This window comes from Pipistrellus hanaki, assembly GCF_964339955.1.
Source record: "Pipistrellus hanaki genome assembly, chromosome: 18".
Classification (NCBI taxonomy): domain Eukaryota; kingdom Metazoa; phylum Chordata; class Mammalia; order Chiroptera; family Vespertilionidae; genus Pipistrellus; species Pipistrellus hanaki.
In genome coordinates this window covers 11,675,927-11,701,794 of record NC_140520.1, presented here as the reverse complement: position 1 = coordinate 11,701,794, position 25,868 = coordinate 11,675,927, and the positions used below count along the sequence as shown (strand labels likewise).

At 38.2% G+C, this 25,868-nt stretch overlaps 1 protein-coding gene across 1 annotated transcript; it reads right to left on the bottom strand.

The window, feature by feature from the left end:
- Positions 1–69: 69 nt before the first annotated feature.
- On the bottom strand, positions 70–24,388 carry HORMAD1 (HORMA domain containing 1). The gene is made up of 13 exons (XM_084865686.1): positions 24,185–24,388; positions 23,228–23,372; positions 20,620–20,683; positions 19,927–19,963; positions 17,931–17,951; positions 14,579–14,646; positions 13,956–14,101; positions 11,817–12,076; positions 9,550–9,616; positions 9,397–9,473; positions 7,605–7,688; positions 5,299–5,370; positions 70–1,469 (listed from the first exon to the last, which is right to left on the bottom strand). The coding sequence occupies exons 1-13, from the start codon at positions 24,215–24,217 to the stop codon at positions 1,389–1,391; spliced, it is 1,155 nt and encodes a 384-aa protein (XP_084721812.1). The 5' UTR covers positions 24,218–24,388; the 3' UTR covers positions 70–1,388.
- Between the last annotated feature and the right edge of the window lie 1,480 nt (positions 24,389–25,868).

The following is a 25,868-nucleotide window of genomic DNA, read 5'->3' as shown; positions in this document are numbered from 1 at the left end:
TTCATTGGACCAATCAGAAACCACCCTGGTAAAGTCCAGCCAATCGGAGTTTACAAGGGGAGGCTCTCACCCCTACCCCGCCACCCCGCTATTGTGTTGCGATCCAGACAAACACCACTAAAAGGAGGCAGGTTTGGGTTCAACCTGACAGCTGGTCAATCCAATGAAGGAACCTCGGTGGAATAGAGGAGAGGCCTGCACTCCCAAACCCCATCGAACCGGCCAATCCAAATGTGAAGTAAGCCAGCACCAGCTGCCGAGGGACAGAGGTTCCTGTTGGTCAGTCTCAGTGTAACAGTGTATACTAGTATAATGACGTGAAATGTGTTGGGATACAATAAAGCTAATAATAAATAAACATTTAAAAATTGGTTGCGTTTGACAATTAGCTTATTCTTAATTATCCTGTTCCAAAAAAGCCTGATGTGACTCAGTTTGTGGACCTTTATTTGGTTTACATTAAACAGGATGGGTACACTTCTAAATTCTCTATTTAATGCTTGTTACTGTAAACCTTGAATAATGTAAGTTTTTAGAATATGTCTGCTGAAACTGCAAGAGGCAAGCAGACCAAGTTTTAAGTCTTCTGTTCCTAAAGCAAAGGAAATGGTCAAGGCTGGAACCATGCCCAGGGTTTCTCACTGAGGGCACAGTGTCTCTCACACCACCACTCAAAAATTCTAGAAAGTGTGCTCAACTCTTGCAAAGTAATATCTACCAAAATGATCTCGAAATTGGTGCCTAAACATGCTAATTATATAAAAATTGGAAGCCATGAAAGAATATAGATGCTTAACAATATTTTATTTATGCTCTGCAAAATGCCAAACTTTTAAAATCAGTTATTTTGTCTTATAGTAAAATTTTTTTTAAAAAAGATAAAGTACCAATATTCAATTATACATTATATATTATCATGTTAATACACTATATCCAAGTACTGAAGAGCATTGTTTTAATAACAAAACCAGTTGCAAACAAAACCAGTTAAATGGTATAGTTTTAACATAAGTAAAAAGTTAATTTCTTCCAAAATATAACAGCAAAATAAACATTATTTGTTTCAAAATGGCTTTAGAGGACCTTAAAAAATTAATGTTTGTTTAAAGAAAGTGTTCACCAAAATGGAAGATAGATCAATATTGAGTAGATAATAAACAGAATCAATTATGACAATGGTTCTTTTGGTTTTATTAAAAAGTTCTACTGGATTTGTCTTAGGTAAGTTTAAGGATCACAATATGATAGCTAAGAATTCATTTTAGTGTACTAACTGCTTAAGACTACATATAAATTTCCAGAGATAGGGTAAACACACCTTAAAATAGTAATATAGTGTCCTTTAAATGTAGAGATGAACTTTACAATCATGCAGAAGAAAAATAATTTTATATATCTTCCTTTGGTTCACTAAACTTTCTTTTTTTTGGCACTGACTCTTGACTAGCAGAGTCAATGTGATGAAGAACCTGTCAAAAGAAAGCAACTAGTAAGAACCGGTATTTTACAGTTTAAATGTCTTTAATTTTATATATTTGTATGTTTCTGAGTTTCTTTTTTCTTCTTTTTAAAAAATTATACCTATCTCTGTCCTCCTAAAGTAGGTTACCTGGGTTCTTTAAAAGTAAGGTAAATTTTGTTATTGACATATTTAAATCTTCTGATGGCTGCTGAAAAGTACATATTTGCAAATTATAAGGGTTGTTGGAGTAGGTAAATAGAGTTAAGATTATGCTTTCAAAATAGTAAAATATTTTGGGGGATAGAGAGGGAAAATGGATTATAAAATGAGCTGCAGATAAACATTCTATCTAGGCACAATGTAAGATTTAAATCATGTTTTGTTTTTATATCCCTGGTACTTAGCAGTGCCTAATAATAGTAGACATTCAATGCACACTTTTGAATGACTTGGATGACAAACTAGAAAAATTCCTAACTAGATTCCCTGAATTACTGAACTTCAATTTTTTCTGGAAGAAACGTACAAATGATACAAATTGAATTATGATTTTGCAGGGAGAGAAATCAAGGCTTAATACATTGGGAAAAACGAAAGAATCTAATATATTAGTGAAATGTCAAGTTATTCCATTCCCTTCTTAAGATATGTAAACTTTTTAAAAATATATTTTTGATTTTTTACAGAGAGTAAGAGAGAGGAATAGAGTTAGAAACATCAATGAGAGAGAAACACTGATCAGCTGCCTCTTCCACACTGCCTACTGAGGATGTGCCCGCAACCAAGGTAAATGCCCTTGACCGGAATCGAACCTGGGACCTTTCAGTCTGCAGGCTGATGCTCTAACCACTGAGCAAAACCGGTTTTGGCAGAAATAACATATTTTTAAGGAACACGTGGATTTGGAAATTTATATTTCTGCTTTAGTTTTGATCTTAGAAAGTTCAAATTTGTGACCCAATTTTAGCTTTATATAAATAAAACTAGAGGCCTGGTGCATGAAAATTCATGCACTGGAGTGGGGGGGGGGGGCGGTCCCTCAGCCCAGTCTGCCCCCTTTCACAGTCCAGGAGCCCTCGGGGGCTGGAAGTGACCGGGCGATCAGGGGAAGGTGATGCCCCATCACACCTCTGCTGCTGCCACCGCTGACAGCGCAAGGCTCAGCCTGTCCTGGTTACCTGCACCTCGGGCCCGCCCTGGAAGGCTTGGGGGATGAGGGGTCTGCGGGACTCTGGAGACAGGCCCGGCCTTGCTGCACACCTGCCACCCAGGCGGGGCTGAAAGGACTAGGTGCTGCCATCTTTGAGGGTGGACAATTAGCATATTCCCTTCTTATTGGCTGTGGATGCCGCCATCTCTGAGGGCGGGAACATCAATTAGCACATTCCCTCCTTATTGGCTGTGGGTGCCACTATTTTTGAGGGTGGGACAGTCAATTAGCACATTTCCTCCTTATTGGCTAGGGGCACTGCCATCTTTTTTTTTTTTTTTTTTTTTATGATAGTCACTTTATTTATTTATTTATTTATTTTTAATAAATTTTTATTGTTCATATTATTACAAATGTTCCTTTCCCCCCTTCTCACCCCACCCTCTGTCCTTTCCCCACCCCCCATTGTTCTCATCCATAGGTGCACAATTTATGTTCAGTCTCTTCCCACATCTCCCTCTCCCCTTTTCCCCAAGAATCATCAGTTCACTCCCCTTCCATACCTCTGATTCTATTATATTCAACAGTTAATATTGTTCCTTAGATTTTTTTTTTTTTAGTTTCCTTGGTTTTTAGATTCACTTGTTGATAGTTACGTATTTGTTGTTCATAATTTTTATCTTTATTTACTTTCTCTTCTGAAAGAACCCCCTTCAGCAATTCATATAATTCTGGTTTGGTGGTGGTGAACTCCTTTAGCTTTTTTTTATTAGTGAAGCTCTTTATCTGACCTTCGAATCTGAGTGATAGCTTTGCTGGATAGATTATCTTTGGCTGTAGGTTCTTACTGTTCATCACCTTGAATATTTCTTGCCATTCCCGTCTGGCATGCATGGTTTCTGTTGAGAAATCAGCTGATAATCGTATAGGTGTTCCTTTATAGGTAACTACCTGCTTAGCTCTTGCTGCTTTTAATATTCTCTCTTTGTCTTTTGCTCTTGGAATCTTAATTATGATTTGTCTTGGGGTGGTCCTCTTTGGATTCCTTTTATTTGGAGTTCTGTGTGCTTCCTGGACTTGTAAGTCCAATTCTTTCACCAGGTGGGGGAAGTTTTCTGTCACTATTTCTTTCAGTATGTTTTCGATATCTTGCTCTCTTTCATCTTCTGGGACCCCCATAATTCTGATGTTGGATCGTTTGAAGTTGTCCCAGAGGTTTCTTACATCATCTTCAACTTTCTGGATTCTCTGGCCTTCTAGCTTCTGCAGAGGAGTGTCTTCTGGCTCTTTATGTTCCAAATCTTTGACTTGATTCTTGCGATCTTCTATTCTGTTTTTAGGACTCTGTAAAATATTTTTTATTTCAGACAATGTATTATTTATTTCTTGTTGATCCCTTATCATTTCTTGTTGATCCCTTTTCATACCCTCATAGGTCTCATTTATTTTATCGGCCTTTTCTAGGAGACTCTTGAAAAACCTTATAAGTGTGGTTTTGAACTCTATATCCAGTCGCTTTTTGTCCTCCATTTCTTTCGTTTGTGATCTATTTGGTTTAGGCATTTTCGCAGGCAGCTTTCCTGATGGGGCGGGGTTTCAGGGTGGAGCCTACAGCCTTGGCTTCCGTCCGCCCTGCCCTATGCGACTCCTGAGACTCAGGGTCCTTCAGTACTTGTTGCAAGCGCCTCTGAGAGAAAGGTGCCCTCGATTTTCGCCTGCTGCCAAACTGTCTATGCTCTCCCCCAATGAGTCCGGTATTGGGGTTCAGTTCAGTTGGAAGTGGAGTTGGAGGTGGCGTTCAGAGCAGTCTGGAGCCCCTGTCTCCTTCCCGTCAGGGCAATCCCGCGGCACAGCCGGCCGGCCCTTCTCTGCGAGCACTGTGCGCGCCTCCGGGACCTCCTCTCGCCGTTCCCTGGAGTTCCGCCTCACAGCCCAGCTCCCTATGGGTGAGCCTGGGTCCCCAGGGTCTGGCCTAGAATTGGGGTTCAGAGAAGTTGGAGCTGGGCCCAGCACAATTGGAGCTTTTCTCTGCTTCCCGCTTGGGAACGCCAGCCAGGCACTCGGCCTCCCTCCTCTCCGGCTCCGTCCTCTCCGTGCGCCGCGTGTCTCCGTACCTTAGGCTTTTACAGCTCCTCCGCGCTTCCTTCTGGTTTTCTCCTTGCTTCTTGTTGTAGGATTTCCAGTCAGTCGACTTTCCTGTAGTTCTGGGTAATGTCCATTTTATATTTTAATTGTATTTTTTGAAATTGTTGTGTGCGGCTGCGGCTAGTTGCCTACCCGAGCAGCCATCTTGGATTCTCCTCCGGCACTGCCATCTTTGTGACCGTGTGAGGGCCAACTAGCATATTCCCTCTTTATTAGATAGAACAGCTTGAATATTTTTGTACTCTCATTTTCTCATTCTCATGTTTTCCTGATACTGATTTTATTTTATAAATTCCTCCAGCTACTTCAAATCATTCATGGAATCATACATTATATATTTACATGGAGAAAATTAATATACCAACATACTGTATCTTATTTTAAACTTATTCCATTTTCAGAACCAAATATATTTTTAAATGATTTTGATATCAGAGCTCTGAGGTATATCAAGGGATATTATAGTTGTCATCTTCAATTTAATCCATAATAATGATATTCTGATACTTTTATTCAACCTATGTATTATCATAAGACTTACTGTTTTTTCAGATTCTAGTTGACATCTCTTCCGATTTGCTTTAGAAGATTTTACTGGTTTATTTCCATTAGCCTCCAAAAAAAGAGAATAATTACTAATGGGTTACTTCTCAGCGAACAACTAACACTCAATTTTTAACCATAGGTACTATATGAAGTTTTTTAAAAACAAAACAGCTTTACTGAGATGTAATCCAGACACCATGCAATTCACCTCTATAATAGCTCACAGAGCTATACTATCATCACCATTGTCAATTTTAGAACATTTTTATCACTCTAAAAAGAAGCCCTCTTCCCTTATAGTTATCACTCATCTATCCCCCCACTTTTCCACCAATTCTATGACTTTATGAATCTATAGAAATCCCTATTCTGGACTTTCATGTAAATGTAATTATATAATATGTGGACTTTTGTGACTGACTTCTTTCACTTAGCATAATGTTTTCAAGGTCCATCCAAGTTGTAGCATGTACTGATACACCATTTTTTATAGCTGAATAATATTCTATTGTATGTATATGCCACATTTTGTTTATCTACTCATCCTTGGATAGACAATTATGTTTTTTTCTACCTTTTGACTACTGTGAATAATGTCAGATATTCAGTTTTTAAAATGAATACTGAATGACAAATTATTATCTATCCTACTATTATTCTCTAATAGGACATAATTTCCTGATGCTTGAAATGTACTCTTCAATAATAACTTCCTTAGTATATATACTATTAAATATTTTTATTTATTGCCCTTTCCTAATCATAATTCAGTCATGATTCTCAAAATGAGGAGTATTTTTGGCAGACTTTATATCCAAAAACATGGGCAATTTCAAAAGTGAATTTATGTTCCAAAACATCCTAATGTTACATTATAAGGAAATCTTTGAACCATGACCTCTTGATTCATAGATTAATGCCCAACCACTGAGCCACACTGGCCAGGCTACCTAATAATTGTTTTTAATGCTGGCTTTTCTTCCTAAATCCTAAAAAAAGGATACTCATCCTAAATAGAAACTTCCTATGAAGAACATTTTGCTGTTAGAAATAATAATTTTTGAAATTCTTTTATCTTTTGCTTTCATCAGCAGACTAGTTTGAATGCTGTTTTATGCCAGTTCTAACTTCCCATTGAGAATGTTGTGGGAAAAGGAGACCTAAAAATGGCACTGTAATCAGTGATGTGCTGGTAAATGTTTAATAACTGGTTCCCTGGGGACAAATCTTGGGTTGAGGCATTTGCTGATATCCATGCTGTAAATACTCTATCAGCATGGGGTGGGGTGGGATGGGGAATCAGGTGGAGGGGAGCTATGGGTGGTGGTGGGGAAAGAGGAACACCTGTAATAATCTGAACAATAAAGATTTATTTTTTTAAAATATATTTTATTGATTTTTTACAGAGAGGAAGGGAGAGAGATAGAGAGCTAGAAACATTGATGAGAGAAACATTGACCAGCTGTACATGCCCCTTACCAAAATCGAACCCGGGACCTTTCAGTCCGCAGACCGACGCTCTACCACTGAGCCAAATCGGTTTCGGCAATAAAGATTTATTATTAAAAAAATAAAAAATAAATAAATAAATACTCTATCATGTCCAATTTCAAGCTGCCAACATGATGTCACTGAATGAGGAGTTGGGAGAAATATTCCAGCATACCACTGTTAGAGTGCACTGTTTTATATTTTTGGACATAATATTTTGCATATTTTACAGAATGCTTTTTTTTCTCACCTCTGAACCTTTAAGAGTAACTTAAAGGTTTAAAATAAAATACAAGTTTCTATTTAATACAACTCATACCAAAAAGTAAAACAAAGCAGTGTTTGCCTTTTTGTTTAAGAACATGAGATTCATTTTATACAAGATGTATATAAAACATTCATTTTTAATGTCTTATTAACAAGATAATGCATTTATAAGATGGAACATGGAACATGGCATTTACTTGGGAGTCTACTGGTATATAATGGTGGCACTTCTCAAAGCCTTTTCTGGATGTCCCTCTCTAATGTATCTTCAATGAAATTAACCATTCTTTCCTTTGTGGCTCTATGTAGCTTATTCAGACAGCTATAAAGGCCCTATACCACTGCTTGTTGACTTCCAATTACTAAACTTTTAGCTAAGAACAGAAACTATGTGTTATTTTTAACACCTAGTAAAGAATTTGACACATAGTAGGTGCTTACTAAATATAGGTCCAATAAATGAAGTGTTCATAAGCAAAATAAACTCACATATGGGGGGAAATCATAAGGTTAGAATGGAAAACAATCTAAAGAGACACTTACTATTTTATTCTGAAAAATTTTTCCACTTCTTGTTTTGCTTTCAGACATAACAAGTTCAGATGTTTTACTGACTAACTGCTCAACCTAGAGAAGAAAATAATTACACATAACATAACATAATATAATCCTATTGAATCATGTGTTCTCATAACACAATAATGGGTTTTTAAAATTCAATTATAGCCGAGACCGGTTTGGCTCAATGGATAGAGCGTTGGCTTGGGGACTGAAGGACCTGGGTTCGATTCTGGTCAAAGGCATGTACCTTGGTTGCGGGCATATCCCCAGTAGGGGGTGTGCAAGAGGCAGCTGATCGATGACTCTCTGTCATCGATGTTTCTAGCTTTCTATCTCTCTCCCTTCCTCTCTGTACAAAATCAATAAAATATATTTTTAAAAAATCCGGACAGTATGCTCAATGGTTAAGTATCGACCTATGAACCAAGTGGTCAGATTCTCTGTCAGGGGGTCAGAGGGTCAGGCAGTCAGGGCACATAGTTGGGTTTTAGGCTTGATCCCTGGTGAGGGGATGCAGGAGGCACCTAGTCAACGATTCACTATTATCACTGATGTTTCTCTCTCTCTCTCTCTCTCTCTCTCTCTCTCTCTCTCTCTCTCTCTCTCTCTTTCCTTTCCTCCCTGAAATCAATAAATATATATTTAAAAATAATTCAATCGTGCCCTGATTGGTTTGGCTCAGTGGATAGAGTGTTGGCCTGTGGACCCAGAGGTCCCAGGTTCGATTCTGGTTAGGGGCATGTGCCTTGGTTGCAGGCACATCCCCAGTAGGGGGTGTGCAGGAGGCGGCTGATGGATGTTTCTCTCTCATCGATGTTTCTGACTCTTTGTCCCTCTCTCTTCCTCTCTGTAAAAAAATCAGTAAAATATATTAATAATAATAATAATTCAATCATATAAAATTTAGGGTCTTGTTTGTTGAGGCAATGAAACCAATAATTTTGAGTTGGTCTTTACTGTCATAAAAAGTACAAATATAAAGATATGAAACTGACACTGTTCACAGTTGACCATTCACTGATTTGAGACAGTCCCAAATGATCATCACCAGGCACTACTCTTCTGGAAAAAAAACTTTAGCTCACTGCCAATGGAAAAAGGGACTGTGTAAAAGGGGACAATCATCAATAACATTTTCAAGTTCATTTTATCTAAATATTACTTCTAGATTTTATTGTAAATGGAAAACAAAACTAAACATGTTCTGCTCCAAGGCAACCAAAATGTATTATATATTCCATTTGTAAATACAAAGGGTGATATATAATAATTGCTTAAGATTCTACCTAGCTCTGAAATATTGAGATTCTATGAACAGTATGTAGATTACTAAACAAATCTACCTGTAATATACTTAAAACTTTCAACACATAATTCCCAAATTTTGTTAATGAGTATTCTTAATGCCTAATTTTCTTCTAAAAGACCTGGATTAAGAAAATCAGAGAAATAACTAAATAAACACATAAGCAACAAGTCTCAAAAAAAAAAAAAAAAAAAAAAAGTTAGGCCCTAATGGGTTTGGCTCAGTAGATAGAGTGTCGGCCTGTGGACTGAAGGGTCCCAGAGTCATTTCTGGTCAAGGCATGTACCTCAGTTGCAGGCTTGATCCCCAAGCGGAAGGAAACCAATAGATGTGACTCTCTCACATAAATGTTTCTCTCTCTGAGCTCTAAGAATCAATGAAAAAATATCATTGGGTGAGGATCAATAAAAAATAAAAATATGAAAAACAAAATAAATTAAAAGTAAGATGGAACTATCAAGTTTATACCTGAGAATGAGAAACTGAAAGCTCTGGACCTTCTTTAGATCTCATAAATTCATCTTCCTCACAAACTAAACTTGGTTCTGGAAAGAAAAAAAAAGTTAAAAGCATAAAATTGAGTTAGAAGTGAATTAATCTATATTTACATTAACTTCGTACCTCCAAGTTCAGAAGATCTAGGATTTTTTTTCTGCTCTTCTATTTTTGTTTCAATGTCAAAATCATCCTATATGTGGGGGGGAAAATGACACATTTCAAAAAGAAACTAAAACAACTTGGTAGACCTATTTAAACAAAATTTTTTTTCCTGTGAAGTTTAAATCCTATATAATAAAAGGCTAATATGCAAATTCACCCTCCATTGGGAGTTCAACCAGGGGGCGGGGTGGGCCCACCAACTGCTCTCGGCCCCTCCCCCCAGGCTGGCCCGATCAGCCAATCGGGGCAGGTGGGCTGGACCCCACCTATGCATGAATTCATGCACCTGGCCTCTAGTATAACAGACTACAACTTCCTTGCTAGAAATAAAGTGGTCGTATAATTACTATAACAAAGCAACTTATTTATCCAAAGTATAAAATATTTTACAGAGTTGATTTGAGGACAAGTGATAAAAATACATAATTTTCTCAAAATGTATAATGGTTCTAAGAACCCTTAGATCTTACTGTTTGAGGGCACTGAATTAGACATATTCACACAACAAGCTGCCACTTCTATAGCTCTGGAATTTCCACACAGATGTTAGCATATACTCTGAACAGGTTTAATGTCTACTTTATAAGTATTATTCCCTATGTGACATATGTCAAAGAACTTTAAGTATTTTTTTAAAATATGTTTTTATTCATTTTAGAGGTAAAGGAGAGGGAGAGAAACAGATAGGCTGCCTCCTGCATGGGGTGGAGTGGGGAAGGGTGGGGAATGGAGCTTGCAATCCAGGCATGTGTCCTGACTGGGAATTGAACCAGTGACCTCCTGGTGCATGGAAGAACACTAAACCAACTGAGCCACAGGGCCAGGGCCAAGCTTTAAATATTTTAAAGAATGCTACATTAATCCCAGACATATTTGTTTATAAAGTAAGACTGCGGTTTAGTTTTTAGGAGAAATATTTCTTCTTTAACTGTATTGGTTGAAAATGAAATTTTTCTATTTGTAAGGATGTGGGCACAAAGCCTAAATCAGAATAATCAGAACTGAGGTACCAATTTAGAATAAAATGAGACAAGAGAAAACAACAAAGATGAGATTAAAGAAAATTATGTTAATGATGAAAGATTTTCTTGGAGTGAGGCAAAACAACATAAGCTTTTTTATACTTATATTCATCCATTCATTCAACCAATACTACTGAGAATGCACACTTGTAAATCTAAGTGCTAGGTATAAGAGGACAACAATAAGACTTTTTCTTTCCTCTAGGAACTCCAGGCTGCTTCAGGACTGACTCTCCAGGCCCTAAAGAAATTCAAGCAGAGCTTATAATATTGTAAAAAGGGTTCCAGCATTAGTTGGGGAAGTGGACTAGATCAGTGGTTTTCAGACTATGCTTCAGAGACCAAACTATGCTCCCCACTATTAGGGAAGGTCAGGTGGTTGGCTGGTTCTCTAGGACCATTCCAGGCTTCATTCTAACTTGTTGCACTTTTAAATAAGCAACCTGTCTACCGTTTGACTGGCCAACCGTTTGGTTGCTTTGATGCACACTGACCATCATGGGGCAGACACTCAACGCAGGAGCACACCCTGTGGTCAGTGTGCTCCCACAGCGAGAGCACTGCTCAATGAGTTTATCAAGCGGCAGCGATGGCAGGGGCAGCGGAACTGGGATGAGCGGGAGCGGGAGGTGCTTGGTACCCAGCCTGGACTGGGGCTCCTCCCTGGCCGCTTGCCACTTCAAGCACTGCTACATCGCTGGGGATGTCAGACTGCCGAGGATCAGGAAACCGGCAGTCCGACATCCCCCAAGGGGTCCTGGGTTGTGAGAGGGCACAAGCCAGGCTGAGGGAACCCACTAGTACATGAATCTGTGTACCGGGCCTCTATTGTTTGTATAAAGATAAAAAGCATTAAAACATTTTGAATTTTCAAAATGGGTTGAGGCATATTCAGAGTGTATGCTAATATCTGTGTGGAAATTCCGGAGCTATAAAAGTGGCAGCTTATTGTGTGAACATTTCTAATTTAGTGCCCTCAAACAACAAGATCTAGGGTTTCTTAGAACCAGAATATATTTTGAGAAAGTTGTATATTTTTATAATTTGTCCTTTAAAACAAGCCTATACCTTCTTTAAGGTGCCTTCCAACCTTGAGTTTATGTTTATGATACAGTATTTATACAAATATTAACAAGAGCTATTAAAGTCCTCATTGAGACAAACATTTATTACTACTGTACTTTATATTTCTTTAAATACACCTACAGATGTATACTGCTCCTGTTCATCTTCTGGACCATCTCCGTCCATGAGAATTTTTTGAAATGGCGTTTTTAACTGGTTTGGAAATAATACAGTTGAATCAATATTTTCCATTCGTTCTTTCTCGGTGGTCACCTTTACTTTGAAGGTGTGAAAGGGTGTTGGGACTTCTCCCACATTTAAGTACATAGGCTCCCCTTCAAATATCACTCCTTCACAATCACCATCCTTAAAACCAGGAGGCTGGTAATCTGGGGGTGTAACTGCAAAAAAGTAAGTATAAACTGTGCTGTTCATGAAATTGAAGAAAATATTATTGTATTAAAAATAGATGCAGATTGAAGAAATTTTAAATACAATAAAAGGTAAAAATCACCCTCCTATTGCCTCCAAGTTCTTATTTTATTCCCTAAAATTAACCTTTTTTTTTTCACTTCACTGACTGTGATCTTGAGAAAATTATTTATCATCCTTGATTTGATTTACTTATCTGTCAAATGGGGAAAATAACAGGACCTACCTCATAGGGTAATTGTGGGTATTAAATGAATTAAAGTGTGTAAAATGCTCAGAACAGGACTGGCACATAGTAAGTATTTAATAAATGCCAGTAGTTTTTATGTTGTTGCTTTATGTTCTTTTAGAAAATATAGATTTTGCATATAAAATTTATAATATCCCATATATATTCATATATATATGTATACTTAAAACACAAATAAGATCATACTTGTGCCAACCTGTTTTTACCATCCTTTAAATGTTTTAATATTTCTTGACTAACTTATCAGCACATTTTTAAAAGTAATTTTTTCATGTTTTTACTGATTTGTAAAGAGAAGAGGGAGAGGGAGAGGGAGAAAGAAATAGAAACATTGATAATAGAGAAACATCCAATGATTGGCTTCCTCCTGCACCCCCCCCCCCCGCCCCCACTGGGAATTGAGCCTGCAACCCAGGCTTATGCCTTGACTCTGAATCAAACTATGACCTCTTGATTCCTGGATTGATGCTCAGCTGCTGAGCCACACTGGATGGGCTATCAGTGCATTCTTTTAATTAATTAATTTATTTTTTTTTAAAAAATATATTTTATTGATTTTTTACAGAGAGGAAGAGAGAGGGATAGAAAGCTAGAAACATCGATGAGAGAGAGACATCGATCAGCTGCCTCTTGCACACCGCCTATTGGGGATATGCCTGCAACCAAGGTACATGCCCTTGACCGGAATCGAACCCGGGACCCTTCAGTCCCCAAGCCGATGCTCTATCCATTGAGCCAAACCGGTCTCGGCCAGTGCATTCTTTTTAATAGCTTGCACAGTATTTTATTATATAGATGCACCATAATTTATTTACATAATCCTCCAATGAAGGACACTCAAAGTTGTTTTCAGTTTGCTCCTGTTTTAATCAATAGTATAATGAAAATTCTTAATATATATAACTTACATATTTGTGTAAGTATAGTCCTAAGATATTTTCCTAGCTATAGAACTTTTGGATTAAAGGCAATGTGCATTTAAAATTGTAATACTGCCAAATTGTTATTGAAAAATGTTGTACCTATGCATATTCTCTTAAGAGTGTATAAAAATGTCTGCTTCCCCCCCACCCTTGCCAATAATGTTTACAAATTTTGCTGATCTAATAAGTGAAAAATGGTATCTGTTTCATTTCTTTAATTATGAGTAAGACTGTAATTCGCAGATATGTTATGTTATTATCAGTGGAGAAGTCTGTGTATTATTTAATGCCCATTTTTTCAATTTTTTTCCAAATGTTGATATTAAATGTAAATTTTGTGATTTCAAAAAAGTATATAACAATTTAGATCCTTAAAAACATATGGGATGAAAACCAATCATTTCAACAATACTAAAACAGTATGTATTGCAGCCCAGACAGAGTGGCTCAGTGTTTGAGTATTGACCTATGAACCAGGAGGTCACAGCTTGATTCTCTGTCCGAGTATAGGCCCAGGTTTCAGGCTCAATCCCCAGTGTAAAGCGTGCAGGAGGCAGATGAGTGATGGTTCTGTCTCATCATTGATGTTTCTCTCTCTCTCTCCTCCCCATTTCTCTCTGAGATCAATTAAAATATATATTTAAAAAATAAAACAGTATGTATTACAAATAGTACCTTCATCATAGTAAAAAAGTTTCATGGTCAAGCAAACATCATTAGGTAAAGGTTCCAGATTTTGCATTAGAACATACATCTTGCGAATGAGGAGAATACTTGCTTTCTTGGTGTCAGCATATGACATACTAGATTCAGTGCTTTGACTGTTAATAGGAGAGAATCACACATTATTTTATGACACCTGTAGCTTCTAATAACATAGCTTCACATTTATTTGAGATTCTTATTTCTATTATAGCATTGTGAAGTTGAAAGAAACCATAAAATGTCATTATTATTAAAAAATTATTATTATAAACTAGTATCTTAATTTTACATAAATAAACATTTATTTTATATAAGATGTTTGAAGAAAACCAACCTTGGATTTTAATTATATTTATAATCACTCAAGCATACAATAGCTTTCATACTCTTTGGCTCTGTTTCACCATTAAAATAACATAATTAGCCACAGAATCCTGGTTTACAGCAACTCCAAGGATATTTGGTACAGCTACACCTTGATGGTTAATTGGGAATGTCTGAAAAGTTCCAAATTAATCCTGAAGTTTAGTTATATAGTATTAATATGAATAAATGGTAATCTGTCATAAGAAAAGAAAACTATAGAATAATACCTTATGAAGTCCATGACTGGTCCATTCCCGCTGTACTTGAATTTAAATTGGTAACATTCTGAAATTGTCTTAAGTAGAAAACACTGCAGTTATGTATCTGATATACAGTACTGGAAGCCAAGTAGCTATATACTGCTTTTGTATGACTTAATATCCTATCTAATAAAGAGGGAATATTGGCTTTCATGCCATTGCAAAGATGGTGGCACCCACAGCTAATAAGGGGATATGCTAATTGCTGCCCCACCCTCAAAGATGGTGGTGCCTAAAGCCAATAAGGAGGTAATATGCTAATTGACTGCCCTGCCCTGAAAGATGGCTACACTCACAGCTAATAAGGAGGGAATATGCTAATTAACTGCCACACCCTCAAATATGGCAGCACCCACAGCCACAAGATGGCGGTGCCCAGTCCCCTCAGCCCTGCAGGGGTGGCAGGCGCACAGCAAGGCCAGGGCCATCCCCAGGCAGGCCCAGCCACTCCAAGTGCCTGCCTCCAGAGTCCCCCAGTCTCCTCAGCCTCCCAGGGCTGGCCTGAGGCACAGGCAAGCCTTAGATGTTGGCTGCCCAGCCACCCAGGGCCGCCTGAAACTCAGTTAACCAGGGCCGGCTGAGGCTTGCACCGCCGGCAATGGCAGCAGCAGAGGTGTGATGGGGCATTGCCTTCTCCTGATCGAGGCCAGGTTGCCTCCCACCCCTGAGGGCTCCCGGACTGTGAAAGGGAGCAGGCCGGGCTGTGGGACCCCCACTCCAGTGCATGAATTTTCATGCACCAGGCCTCAAGTTTACCTAATAATTTTTTCTGCCATATTAATCCCTATTGGTTCACTGAAACTTTAAAGTCCCAATAGTTGATTACCATGGTTTGGGGTTTAGGGCTTCAATCTTGGAGAAAAATTTATTCTATTCATTGCAATGTATGTTAGATATATCAGAGAGAAGGAATTCCTTGGCAGACAGATAAGGGAGGGAGGCAGCATATCTCTTACTTTAGCAGAACAATAAAGTACAGGCCTTCAATTCTTGCTATACTGTAACCACAAGCAAATCATTTATGCTTTCTAAAAATATATGTATTTTTATTGCTTTCAGAGAGGAAGAGATAGGAACATTAATGATGAAAGAGAATCAATGATTGGCTGCCTTCTGCACATTCCCTACTGGGGACTGAGCCCACAACCTGAGCATGTGTCTTGACAGGGAATTGAGCCATGAGCTCCTGGTTCATAGGTCAATGCTCAAGCACTGAACCATGCAGGCTGGGCCATTTAAGCTTTCTAAGTCTCAGTTTCCCCACCTAATGAAAGGGGTTGAAAATAGTACCTATCTCATTGATAGTTGTCAATATTTATCAAGTGGGATAATTTATACAGAGCCCTTAATGAAGTGCCTAGCACAACAAGCATTAGATATTAGTTTATCAGCAAGGTATCTCTTTTATTGAAAGAAAAAACGTGTAACTATAAAACATCTAAAAATAAAAAGCAGCCATGTAGGTTGCTTGATTAAAAAAGAAATCTGAAAATAAATGAACATATTTCTGAACAGTTAGTTTCTGAACAATCAACTAATCATAGCCTTTGACCATATGATTTTGTCTCCATGGACATATATATTAAGGCATGAATATTAACGAAAAGACACGCTCCCAGCCCTCTCGAAACTCTAGTACTTTTATTGCATTCTTTACATTTCAGTGCTCCAGAGGGAAGGGAATCAGTTCTTAAAAAAAAAAAAAAAGAAAGAAAAATCTGCTTCTCCATGACTGAGTAAAACACTGTGTTATAACAAGTATAATGTAATGGTTAAGCACCCAGATCAGGAACTGAACTTCTTTGGTCCAAACTCTGGTTCAGTCACTGTGAACATAGGCAAGAAACCTTTTATCTAGGTTTTCTTATTTATAAAGTAGAGATGATAATGGTAGTTACCTCACAAAGGTTGTGATGAATTAATGAGATATCACATAGAAAGCCCCAAAGAACAGAGTCTAATAAGAGTAGGCAATCAGCCCTAGCTGGTTTGGCTCCATGGATAGAGCTGCGGCCTGTGCACTGAAAGGTCCCAGGTTCGATTCCTGTCAAGGGTACATGCCAGTGTTCTGGGCTTGGTTCCCAGTAGGGGGAGTGCAGGAAGCTGCTGATCAATGATTCTCTCTTATCATTGATGTTTCTCTCTCCCTCTCCTTTCCTTTCTAAAATCAATAAAAAAAAAAATAGATAAAAAAAGAGTAGGCAATCAAGAGGTCCCTCCACCCCCAGTTTCTTATCTTCTGGTTTTTCTTTTCATTTCTTGTAATCCCTACTTGAATTATTAGATGAACTGGTGGATGTGACTGAATTGGGATGAATATCAAAGTTTAAGAAGGAGTTTTGTTTTTCTCAAACTCAACCCCTTTCATCCTATATAATAAAAGGCTAATATGCAAATTGACTGAACAGCAGAACCACCTATTGCTATGACTCGCACTGACCACCAAAGGGCAGATGCTCAACGCAGGAGCTGCCCCCTGGTAGTCAGTGCACTCCCATGAAACCAGGCTCATGGCTGGTGAGCATAGTGATGGTGGCTGGAGCCTCTCCCATCTCCGTGGCAGTGTTAAGGATACCCAGCTGCCGGCCTGGGGAGCGGGCCTAAGCCATCAATGGAACATCCCCTGAGGGCTCTTGGACTGCAAGAGGGCGCAGGCCAGGCTGGGGGACACCCTCACCCCCACCCAAGTGCAAGAATTTGGTGTACCAGTTCTCTAGTAATTCTATAAAAGGAATACTGTAAAGAAACAGTAGTCAGGATATTTAAGTTATTTCAAATGGTCTGTGGCTTTGTGACCTAGGATCAGTCACATAATCTCTCTTGTAGTAAGTGTATTAATTTGTTTGAAAATGATAATACAAATCCTGTTTTACCTCAAAAGTCTTTATGAAGTTTAAACTTGAAAATATATGTGAAAGTGCATTGATTAAAACACAATTAAAAGCATAAGATATTATATAATTTTAAGTTATTTTTTAAATATTAGAAGCATTATGCTTCTTTAGTAACTTAAGCAGAGTTACCTGAGGGTCTTCTGGATTGGTGTATACCTATTTTAAAGTAATTTACAATTGAGTGAGACAAAGCTAAGTATTCAAGGAGAACTAAATTAGTTGTTTAGACTAAACTATTACATGAACTCAGTAAGATAAAATACAAAACAACCCCCTAAAATATTAATTTGATACTTTTCCCCCATGGAATAGATCAGTTAGTTACTTGAATAAAATGACATAATTAATTGATGGTTTTAGTATTACTTAATTAAGCAAGGTAGAATTTGACAGTCTTTAAAAAATAACAATTTAAAAATACTTACAGCTAGAACAACAATCCTTAGCTGAAATACAACAAAGAACAAAAATCTTACTCTTATTGTATAAAATGTTTTTTCATGATGGATCATAAGAATTCTGTCTATTTCAACATTTATTCCTAATAAGAAATAATTTAGCAGAAAATAGGCTTTCTATGATGCATATAGAGCAACATATACGTTACATATCTTTCTCTATTCCCTAAAATAGTTAACTTACTGAAGGATGAAATTCATGTTATTTGCTTAAGCAAACAGGAGCATTACTGCCAGTTACAAGGAAAATAAACATTGTGAAAGAACACATTAAAGCTTTCCAATGTGAAAACAAACTTTGAAAGGAGAAAAAATACAGGATTCAGGGTTCTGTTCATTTAATAAAGGAAAGAGGCTTTTGAGACCACAGAACAGAGAATCATAGGAAATCATTCACTCAGGTAACCTGCCAAAATCTAAGAGTCATCCTTGATTTAGATCTTTTGCTAATACTCCAGAACCAATCTACCACTAAGTCCAATCAATTCTACTATGAAACATATCCTAAATCTTTTTTTTTTTTTTTTTTTTTTTTTTACTTTTCTTCTGCTATCCTGGTCTAAGCCACTAGTTCTTCTCCTTTCCCCCCCACCCCAGTATTGTAATAATAGATTAAAGTGTTATTCTCCTTAATTTCAATCTTATTCTACTTCTACAGTATATTCTCTAAATAGCAGCCAGAGTGATTTCTAGTTTAACATATAAATCAAATAATGTTACACTTCTACTCAATATCTTCAAATGAATTTTATTTGAACCTAAAGTAAAATTCCAACTCTTTACCTACATAGCTGTGAATGCTCTTGCCCTCTCTCTTTCTCCAAGCTCATCTCCTGCCACTCTACACTGTTCATTGCACTCCAATCATACTGGCCTTTTTGTTCCTTGAACTCTCCAAACTCCTCTCCAGCTCTGAATTTGCTGCTCTGCTAGGAATACTCTCTCCCTAACATCATTGCCTGCTTGGTTTATTCTCATTTAAGTATCAGCTTAAATCCCACCTCCTCACAACAGCTCCTCTGACCACCCCATCTAAAGTTACCTCACCTTTCATTTGTCACATATTTTTTCCTAAAAATTTTAATTACATTTATCTGACTTATTTGACTGTTTTCCTTCTACAGAAGGGACCCTCTTTATCTTTTTGACCACTGTTAGCTTACCTAGCTCCTATGTGTCTAGCACACAATAGGCACTCAATATTTAATAAACATTAAATATTTAATGCCTTAATGAGGGAGATTAGTGACCATAGATAAAATTCTACATTTCTCACAATTTTATTTCACTTCTTTGTATATGTTGATATAAAAATATTCTAACTATAAGGCTCATGGTCTATATTAAAACTTTATTAATTGAAATTTCACTAATTCAGAATTTGTGACAATATAACTTAGACTAATGGAAATTTATTTTGAATGAAGAAATTATTAAGTTATTAGTATAAATAAGAGCATAGAAGGCATGTGCAACTAATGAATAAACTATTTTATTTATTTATTAAAAAATATTTTTATTGATTTCAGAGAGGAAGAACGAGAGAATTATTGATGGGCTGCCTCCTGCACAACCCCTCCTGGGGATTGAGTCTACAACCCCCCGGCATGTGCCCTGACTGGAAAGCGAACCATGACCTCCTGGTTCATAGATCTATGCTCAATCACTGAGCCACACTGGCTGGGCATTAGTAAACTATTTAAAGACCTTTTAATTCATTGTTTTTGTAAATTAATGTGTGTTAACAACCACAACTGTCTTGGCAAAATCTGTGATATAGTAATTCTATTAGTTTTAAATGAGGGGAATATTGATCTTTAAAATATTCAAATGTTTAGGCTTTTCAGTAATTTGAACTGTCCTATGCTCAAGTTAGTTTAAATTAATGTTTTACTACATGGTAATTAATGTTACATTTGTAGAATAAATTATGGGAAAAAAGGATAAAGAGAGATTGACTTACATATTTTTTCTGTAAAGCATCATAGCATCCTCGCATCCTAAAAAAATAATTAAGGATTCATTTTTAGATTGAATGCATTTCCAGAAAATAATTCTTTTAACAAATCTCATTATCTCATAACTAAATAATATAAAATTTTCTTATTAAAGCTCCTGTCTTAGTAAAATAATAAAAACAAACAATGGCAGAAATATAAAATACTGATATGGATGGAAGGGAAGATATAAAATATCTGGCCTCAGCCTGGCCAGCGTGGCTCAGTGGTTGAGCATTGATCTGTGAACCAGGAGGTCATGATTCCATTCCCAGTCAGGGCACATTCCTGGGCTTCAGGCTCCATCCCCAGTGTGGGGTGTGCAGGAGGCAGCCGATCAATGGTTCTCTCTTATCATTGATATTTCTATATCTCCCTTCCTCTCCCTTCCTCTTTGAAATCAATAAAAAATATATTAAAAAAAATAAAAAGTAAAATATCTGACCTACTATTTGTGGGGAACAATAATGGGAAAATGAAGCTCACATGGAGCATAAAATTAAGAAAAAATTTAATGCAAAAATCCAAAGACCTGCAAAAATAGTATCCAAGGTTAAAGGGGAATTGCTAAAATTGGGTTAAACACTGAAATGTATCCAAAGTACAAAAAATGTGATTTAATTTTTAAAAATCCTATTATTAGGTATTATTTTACTTACCACTTCACTAACTGTGTAGCTCCTGGACAAGTTTTATCGTCTCTCAGAATTTTGACACAAAGATCTAAACATAAAAATTATAATATATATTTAGAGCTACTTAAGATTAGTAAACAACTAGAAATTTAAAGCGGAGATTATGTTCTTTAGCTGTGTATTATCTATAATAATCCTATATAATAAAAGGGTAATACACAAAGCAACCAAACGGTGGAACTACCAGTGCTATGATGCTAAATGACCACCAGTGGGCAGACGCTCAATGTAGGAGCTGCCCCCTGGTGGTCAGTGTGCTCCCACAGGGGGAGCGCCACTCAGCCACAGTTGGGCTGAGGGCTGGCAAGTACAGTGGCAGTGACGGGAACCTTTCCCACCTTTACTGTGTGCTAAGGATTAGGCCCTGAGGGCTCCCGTACTGCGATAGGACACAAGCTGGGTTGAGGGACCTCCCCCACCCCACCAGTGCACAAATGTCGTGCACCGGGCCTCTAGTTTAATATTAAAAGTGTAATATGCTAATTAGACTGGATAGCCGAATGACTTTCCAGACATCTTTGCGGATGACCTTCCAGATGAAGCCAGAGCTGTGAGGGCCAAGGCAAGGAGGCAAGCTGCCCTGGCTATGCCCCCTGCACAAATTTCATGCACAGGGCCTCTAGTTCTATATAATAAAAGGCTAATAAGCAAATAGACTGAAAGGCAGAACAACCGGTCCATGTGACTTGTGCTGACCACCAGAGGGTGAGTGCAGAACATGGCAGGAGTTGGCCACAGTAGTATGGTGGAGCAGGTGAGCAGGGGTACCAGACCATGGCAGGGCGCTGGTTGCAGTCATTGGGGTGAGCCTCTGGTGGTTACTGAAAATTCTTTGCTCCTGCGAGCTGCAGTCCCACCCAGTGCTCTCACCTGCTCCCACCCACAGCTGGCGCCCAGATCGCTTACCGCATCAGTGGGTGCAAGTGGCAGCTGCCACTCCAATTGCCCCTTAGGGCTTCTCCACCTCCCTCTGCTCTTGAGGGGCAATCGAGGTAGCAGCCACCTCTTGTACCTGCTCATGGTACCAGCTCCACTCACACTCGCTGCTGGTGCTGGCCCCAATAGCTCCATGCGTTCAGCAGGTGGGAGTGGGGCTGGTGCCATCAGCCTGTGGAAGCGGCAGAAGTGGGAGCGGAGCTGCTGACAGACAGGGGACTGGGGGCCTCACCAGGAGGGACTGGGCGGGAGCACAGAGGATGGGCCAAGACCTGCTCCTGTGCCCACGAGAGCCCTACCACCCACAGTTCCTTTCAAGGTACACAAATCCATGCACTGGGCCCCTAGTCAGTATATTATTAATGTCAATGAACTCTCAGATGATTAGTATTAATATAATTAAAGGAAGAAAGATTATATGGAAATAAACTTTTTATCCTTATTATAAAATGATAACATAAGGATTAAGGGTGCATGTTGATAGGTAGAAATTTTTCATTTTTAAAAGCTATAGAATACTTAAAGTTACACTTAATGCTTTCACGGCATTGCTATCCAAGAGTCTTAAAATATTTGCTATGATGCTTATCCTAATAGAATACTTGTAAAAGGCCAAGAAGTTAACTGATTAGAGCCCTGCAAAGAAGGAACATGTAATACAGTGGAAAGAACTGAAAAGATCTCTCAGTCTCAGGCTCTTTATCTGAAAAACAGGGATAATATCTAACTCATAGGCCTTTAATGTGAATTGCAAAATATCATACATAACATAGTGCTTAATATATCACGCACACATAGCTGATACACAACATTAGCCACAATATTGCATACATATATGTGCTGGGCAATATATAAATTGGCTGTATTAGGCATTTTTACAATAGAACAATCACTACCACTGTATAAAGCTATAAATAATACAATATTTTTATCTATTTACTTCATCATTGTAAGAGTAATGTCAGGTAAAATTATACTTGAGAAACTGAGAAAAAAATTTATATTAATCAAAGGTATTGAATATTTAAAAAACAACAACACTTAGATGTCCACACAAAAACTTGTACACAAATGTGACATTATTTATAATAGCCAAAACGTGGAAACAACCCAAATATTCATCAATTGATGAATGGATAAATAAACTGTGACAGGACCATTTAATGGAGTATCATTCATCAATAAAAAAGAATAAAGTACTAATCCATGATACAATATGGATGAGCTTTGAAAACATTATGCTAAGAGAAATAAACCAGTCACAAAGGGCCACATATTATATGGTTGCAATTATATGAAATGTCCAGAATAGAAAAACCCATAGAGACAGGAAACAGATTGGTGGTTGCTTAGGAGGGGAAGCTGAGGGAAGTGAGAGTGACTTAATGGGCATGGAGTTTCTTTGGGAGTAATGAAAATTTACTAAAAATGACAGTGGTGATAGTTGCATATCCCTTTGAACATCTAAAAATCACTCAATTGTGCAATTTAAATGAGTGAATTGTCAGGTGTGTGAATTATATCTCAATAAAACTTATTAAAAAAGCAAAATCTCTAAGTAAAAAAATAGTTTTAGAGCAAGCCATTGTAAAAATAACTATGCTTAAAGGAAGTTTTAAAATAAACGTGATATTACCATCTAGATATCTTGAACCATAAGCACATTCTGGAAATATTCCTCTCAAATACGTGATGCAGGACACAGAAACCGCTAGGAGCCTCTTCACCAGCATCAAGGACTGCTGCTCAGTCGGAATCTTGCTGGGAAATACCAATTCACTCTAAATTCAAAGAAAACGAGACATTTCATTTACTAAAGGGAAGTCTTTCTGAAATTGTAGACCTAATCTTGCAAAAGCTCCGTGCTTTCCCCAAGAATTTCTAACCTAGTAAATAGTCCGCAGGAAGCAGTGTGGCTTCTGTGATAGGAAGGTGCCTCCAGGCAGCAGCCTCAAGGCCATATAAAAAGCACTCACTGGCCCTAACCAGTTTGGCTCAGTGGGTAGAGCGTTGGCCTGTGGACTCAAGGGTCCCGGGTTCGATTGTGGCAGAGGCATGTGCCTTGGTTGCGGGCACATCCCCAGTAGGAGGTGTGCAGGAGGCAGATGATCGATGTTTCTCTCTCATCGACGTTTCTAATTCTCTATCCTCCCCCTTCCTCTCTGTAAAAAAATCAATAAAAAAATATTAAAAAATAAAATAAAAAAAGCACTCATTGCACAGACAGAAAACACTGTGCAAGGCGAGGGCTGTGCAAAGATGGCAATCTTACCTTTGTGGGGCCATGAACATTTTTAGGAGTGGACCCTATGAATGATAATTTCATCAGAGCAACAGAACCTAATGTGAACTGACCTTGAACTGGCCATTGACCACGAGGCATCCACCATCCAATAGGATTTTCCATTCATTCAAAATAGTTTAGCAAAAAAAATCTTCATTTCTTAAAACATGGATTTTTCTGATTTCATTAAACCCTCACTCAAACAGTTGGCTCTAATTTTCAAATATAAAAATAGCTGAGACTTAAAGACACAATAAAATTAGATAAATTAATATGTATTAAAATACAAATAAACAAAAAAATTCATACCATGGGTGTTCCCTGCAGTTGTGCAGTGGCCATCTTCTGAGAAGTATTTTCTCTAATTCACCCTTGAGATACAAATACAAGCTTTAACTTCAGACCTTATTTTTTTACCCTATTCTAGTTTACTACCTACAAAGGCAGGAAGAATGATAGGTGGCTAAATGAGGGGATTCCTTTACTTAAAATGGAATCTTCAAAAACATTCCTTTTGCCCTATTTTGTAAGGTCCTAATTTTAAGCCATTTTACTAGCAAGCCTCACATAAAATGGGTTAAGAAAGCTCTTTAAAAGAGCTTTTTTTTTTGGGGGGGGGGTGCGGCGGGGAGTTCCACAGGTTTTAAGTAGAATTGAGGAGAGGAAGAGAGGAAGAGAGGAAGAGAGAGAGGGAGGGAGGGAGGGAGGGAGGGAGGGAGAGAGAGAGAGAGAGAGAGAGAGAGAGAGAGAGAGAGAGAGAGAGAGAGAGAGAGAGAGAGAGACGTGGATTGGTTGCCTCCCCCAGGGACGCGCCTTTGGCCGGGATCCCTGCGGTGCATGGGTAGACGCTCTAACCACTGAGCAACCGACCTGGGCTCAAAGACCTTTTAAGAAAAGCATAATCTCCTATTTTTTTCTTCACTTAATAGTATTCAAGCATTAACAACGTTGTACAGGTAGGTACTAGGGATTGAAAAACTGCCCCTGCCAAACCCTGTACAACAATCTTTTAATTTTTTGTTTTAAATTTGTAGTTTCAAAATAAGCGAGTCCGGTAACGTTCCTTCACTGAGCTTGTAGTCCGGCTCCGGAGAGAAGCCTACTCTGTGGAACAACCATAAAAGGCAAACAGAAAATACCCTAGATTTTTTTTTATTTTTTTTTTACGGAGTCTGGTTTCTCAATGATAACTTTGTCATTTTGCTGTTTCCATTCTTTTTCGGCCCCAACTTCATTTTTCCTCAGCAGACAATTCAACTAGAAAAGTTCACAGAAGAGTCTATTTACTGTAAACATTTAAATTTCTCCTGAGGAAGCCGTGAGGTAACCTATTTTCAAAGACCTCTAAGTATACATTTTCCCCCGAATGTTTCGCCTTTAAGACTCTAAGAAACTTAAAAGTAAGCAGCCGGTGACAGAAAAAGAGATTTAAAAGCAAATATTACTACTACTAATAAAATTAATAAAGGAAAATAGACACAAACATATATATTACAAAACGTCTGAGGGACCAGTGACCAGGAGAGCGCCGCGCGAAGCGCGAAGCACGCTCTTTGCCCAACGCGCATGCGCTTCCCTTCAACGGTTACCGGAAGAAGCGCCCGGAAGAAGCCTTTGACCCCCAGCGAGGTCAGCTTTCCCGCCAAGAGTAGCGCAAGGCAGGCTGGGAACCCCAAGAACCTGGTGCCGCATCTCCATGAGCAAAGCCAGGTGCCCGAGGAGGGGAAGGTTAAGTACGTGCATGGGCAAAACATTGCCGGTCTGCACAGGTTTCCTGCAGTGACCAAAGTGTCCTCAACCTCCATTTAATTAGTCACAGTAATCTCTGGTCGTTTTTTTTTTTTTTTTTTTGTTATTGAATCTACCCTATAGTGTGTTACCACCTTACAGTCTCATGTGACTTCCGGGAAGCCAGTTTGCTCTAGCAGTCTCTGACTTAAGATGTTTCTCCTGTGCCATCTACCTGGCGACAGCAGATAGCTTAGAATATCAT